The following is a 4,302-nucleotide window of genomic DNA, read 5'->3' as shown; positions in this document are numbered from 1 at the left end:
CCAAGCATGTGAAGTGAATCACGTGTGCGCAAGACGACCGGTCAGCCTCAACACCACGAGGAACGCGCAGCGCTGACGGTAAAGCGGCAGATTAACCAAACCCGATAGCTACCGCCCACCCCGGTGACGTCACGACATCGTCGAACTCCTGATTGGAGGAGCTGCGTTTGGTCAATTCTCGCGATGACTCCCCCAGGTTACCCCTCCCTCCCTCTCTTCGCCCTGACCCGGTAGTCGACCGCGGTCCGCGTTGCGAGTCTCGCAGACGCCGTAGAAGAAGACCTGCTTCCGGGACTTGACCAGGCGCCTCCGACTCTTCTCAGACGCCGACGGGCACGAGGTTTGGCTCCCAGGTGTCTTGCCTGCCAGACCCGCGGTAGCGCGTGACTTTGCGCTCGGCTCGGCCAGTTTTGCTAGGGCCGTCTGGCGAGCCACACTAATTCCCAATTTTTGGTATCGCTAGGATTCGGCGGCTGTGAAACTGATTTCCGGTCGCTAAGGTCTCCATGGAGACAGCACTTTAACCCATTTCTCCCACTGTCATTCCTCAACTCCACGTGGTTCAGAAATCGCCCAGAGAATGTTTGTGGGAGTCAGCCAGGAAGGTGTAGAGTGAAGCAATGTTCTAAAGGGAAGCAGTAAGTGGTACTTAGGAGGAGTATAATTTACTGGGCACCTTCTGGCCTTGCGGTAGACACTGGATTTACCCCCTGGGGGACCCCGGTTCTTCAAGACACACGTTTGAGCAGGCATAATTACCGAGTCTGCTTTTGTAGAGCCCTCAGAATTGCAAGAGCAAATCCTCCTGCAAACTTGCTTACCTTTCACCAGAGAATAGTCTCCCTAGTTACGTTCCCCAATCTCTTCTGGCTTTGTACAGTGGTTACTTTCTTAGGAAGCGTGCCTCAATTCCGCTAGATCTGACTGTCCCTTTACAAATTACTCTGTTGTCGACACTTTCCTAGCTGCGTCCATTTTTGGTTAAGTGGTTGCTCACCTGCCATTACTGTATTGATTTCTTACTTCCCAAACAGACCATAGGTTCTTAAGATGTAGAATGTCACTTAGGTGTAGAATGGATTTTAGAAACCAGGTAGTCCACCTTCCTGCCCTTAAAGACATATATCTCTTCTAGAACATCTCTGACAAATGTTTGTTAATTTGTTTCTTCGTCAAGTGTTTGTTAAACACCTATGTGCCAGGCACTGGTTTAGGAATTGAGGCCTGAAACATGAACAAAACAGATTAAAGTTGCTGCCTTCATTCAATTTGCTACTAGGGAGACAGACAATACACAAATGTACACGTTAGGGTAATTTCTGGTACTAGTAAGTGCTATGAAGAAAATTAACGGAAATGGTGTCTACGTGTGTTGGATTGGTGAGATTTTAGATAGAGTGATCATGGAAGGCTTTTAGAAGGTAATATTGCAGCAGAAACATGAATGGTGAGAAGGAGTCAGTCTTGCAAGAACATTAAGGGGCAGAGATACTGGGAAGTGTAAAGCCTCTTAGGTGGGAATAAGAGCATGAGGAAGTGCAAAGCTCTTGAGATGGTGAAGAGGAGATTGGTTTGAGATGAAGAGTGGAGGAAGGCAGGGTCAGATTATTTAGGGCCTGGAAGGGCAAAATCTCAAGTTTTTATTATTTATTTATTTATTTATTTTTTGAGACGGAGTTTCGCTCTTGTCACCAGGCTGGATGGCACTATCTCGGCTCACTGCAACTTTTGCCTCCGGGGTTCAAGCGATTCTCCTGCCTCAGCCTCCGGAGTAGCTGGGGTTATAGGCGCCCGCCACCACACCCGGCTAATTTTTGTATTTTTTTTTTTGGTGCAGACGGGGTTTCACCATGTTGGCCAGGCTGGTCTTGAACTCCCGACTTCAGGAGATCCACCCGCCTCGGCCTCCCAAAGTGCTGGGATTACAGGCACGAGCCCCCATGCCCAGCCTCAAGTTTGAATTTTATTCTAAGTGTATTTAGAAACCCTTGGAAAGTTTTAAGGAAGAGAGTAAGTAATTCAATTTGATGAGAGCTTTTTTTTTTTTTAAAGAGATTACTCTGATGACTGTAAACAGAATGGGCTCTTTGGAGGTAAGTGCAGAAGTTAGGAGACCAGTTAGGGGGCTATTTCAGGAGTCCAAGACAAAATATTCTGTCATCTTCTCTTCGAATATTCCTGGTGTTGGGAAATTCTTTGTTTAAAAGGTAGCCCAGTCCTTAGTGGGAACATAGAGCTTTTCCTTTGTATTGATCTGGAATCTGTCTCCCTGTAGCTTGTACTAACTTTTACTAATAGCAAGACAGTAAGTCTATAGTAGACAAATAAATCTACTCCCTTTTTCTCCAAAACAGTCTAGTAGCTGTTTTAAGGCTCTTGTCCTGTTGACTTTTCTCCAGGCCAAACACCTTTGGTTAACTGAGCTGTTCTCTGAAGGAGGTGCTCTCTAGGTCCTTCAGAAATCAGCTACATTGTTTGTTACGGCTCCTTAAAGTATGGCCACCAGCGCTGCACCTAATGCGCTATACATGTCACCTGACCTGTTTGGATAAAATCATGCGCTCTGATATGGCTGACTTCTGTGGTTTTTGGCTGTCATCTTGTGCTGTTGAGCTGTTTCAAACTACGTTTTGCCTCCCCAGCTTCTATTTCTGAGTTTTTCCCCCTAAACTAAATGCAGCCCTTTACGTTTATTTCTATTTCATCTTGGTAAATTTCGTATTGCTCATTATTTCAGTTTATTGACCTGTTTTTATTCCTGATTGCATCATTCAACATGTCCTTTCAGATTAGTTTTGTACATGTACTACATTATATCCTCTAATATTTTCATCATAAATACTGCTAAAAATGCTAACTGCGTCAAGAAAAGAGCCCTATGACATTTCGCTACCAACTTCTTTCCAGATGGCGTGGTACTATTAGTGTGTAGTCGTGTAGTCTTTGAGTTGATTTGTTAAGTATCAATAAAAGCAAACTCAAGAGAATAATATTTAAAAAAATTTTTTTTTTTTCATTTTTGCAGAAATCAGTACATGGTGGTACCTCCTGTTAGTCTAACAAGTCACTGAGGTTAGTTTGAAGTACTTTATTTTTGGAAAAACTATGCTAGGTTTTTTTGGTGTGTGTGTTCACTAAAAGGAAAGTTTGCTATATTTTAAAATACAAAGACTGAGTCATAGTAGGTAAAATAACTTCAGTCAGTAATAAACTTGAGCTTAAAACATTTTTCTTCTTCACATCAGAAATTCTTAGACAGTGATTCTTATTCTGGGGCACTTTTGCCCCCCAGGGGACACTTGGCAATGTTTGGAGACGTATTTTGGTTATCACAACTTGGGAGGGAGGAGGGTGCCACTGGCATCTAACGGGTAGAGATGGGGATGCATGAAACATAATGCATAGGATGATACTGTTTACAAAGAATGAACCCAGCCAAAAATTGATAGTGCTGAGGTTGAGAAACATTACATTAATGCCTTAAAGTCTTCTTTCTTGCAGTGACTACTGTTAATTCTATTTAAAATGGGTGTAAAGAAGAAGAAAGAAATGCAAGTTGCTGTGTTGACCATTTGCCATCAGGACCTTGAAACTTTGAAATGTAGGTGACTTCTGGTTTCCCTTATTTAATGTATTTTTTTCTAGTTTGCAAGCAGAGTATTTTAATCACTGGGACCCCTAGCATATAATATTCAAAATCTTTATGTTTTTTCTTATGTTTTGGATGTAAAAATTTTCTTGAAATTCTGTTTTCAGACTATGTTCCACCTATTGCTTTGGTTTATAGTTAAAAAATTTTGTAGAATGGACAACAAAGGCTAAGTTATATTTAACTTACTGTTAAATCATTGAAAAAATTTTTTTTGTATATATTATGTAGCTTTTGCTGATGTGGAAGGGAAAAATCTAGCTTCTTTGCTGTTACGTTGTGTACAACTCACGGATGGAGTGTCACAAATCCATTATGTTAAACAAGTAAGTCTGAATTGATATTCATGAATACATTTTTAAGAGTATCATGCTATTAAGGATTTTAAAAAAATCACTGACAGTTTTTGGCCCCTAATTATTGCATATCAGTTTATCATTAACAAATAGGTATTTTTTTTTCTTTTCTGTTTATTGTATAATATCCTCGTATTCAAAACAGCAATAGAAGCCACATTCAGGCTTCTATCATAATTGAGCTGTAAATAGATAAGGTAGAAGATAATTGTACATACCTCTTTTGTGAAGATAAATTTTAAAATATATGAATCTTCAAAACTTTTTAGCAGGCACATTTAAAAGTTAATTTAAAAT

General features: G+C 41.0%; 1 protein-coding gene across 1 annotated transcript in view; it reads left to right on the top strand.

The window, feature by feature from the left end:
• Nucleotides 1–224: 224 nt before the first annotated feature.
• THADA (thyroid adenoma associated) overlaps nt 225–4,302 on the top strand; it is a 376,494-nt gene continuing 372,416 nt past the window's right edge. The window contains exons 1-3 of the mRNA XM_011978219.1: nt 225–340; nt 3,502–3,601; nt 3,881–3,975. Coding sequence (XP_011833609.1) covers nt 3,526–3,601; nt 3,881–3,975 — 171 coding nt within the window. The 5' untranslated portion in view covers nt 225–340; nt 3,502–3,525. The remainder of the gene's footprint in view (nt 341–3,501; nt 3,602–3,880; nt 3,976–4,302) is intronic.

Source organism: Mandrillus leucophaeus, unplaced genomic scaffold, assembly GCF_000951045.1.
Source record: "Mandrillus leucophaeus isolate KB7577 unplaced genomic scaffold, Mleu.le_1.0 Scaffold190, whole genome shotgun sequence".
NCBI lineage: Eukaryota > Metazoa > Chordata > Mammalia > Primates > Cercopithecidae > Mandrillus > Mandrillus leucophaeus.
Note: the sequence above shows the minus strand (reverse complement) of the source record. Positions and strands in the feature narration are given on the sequence as shown.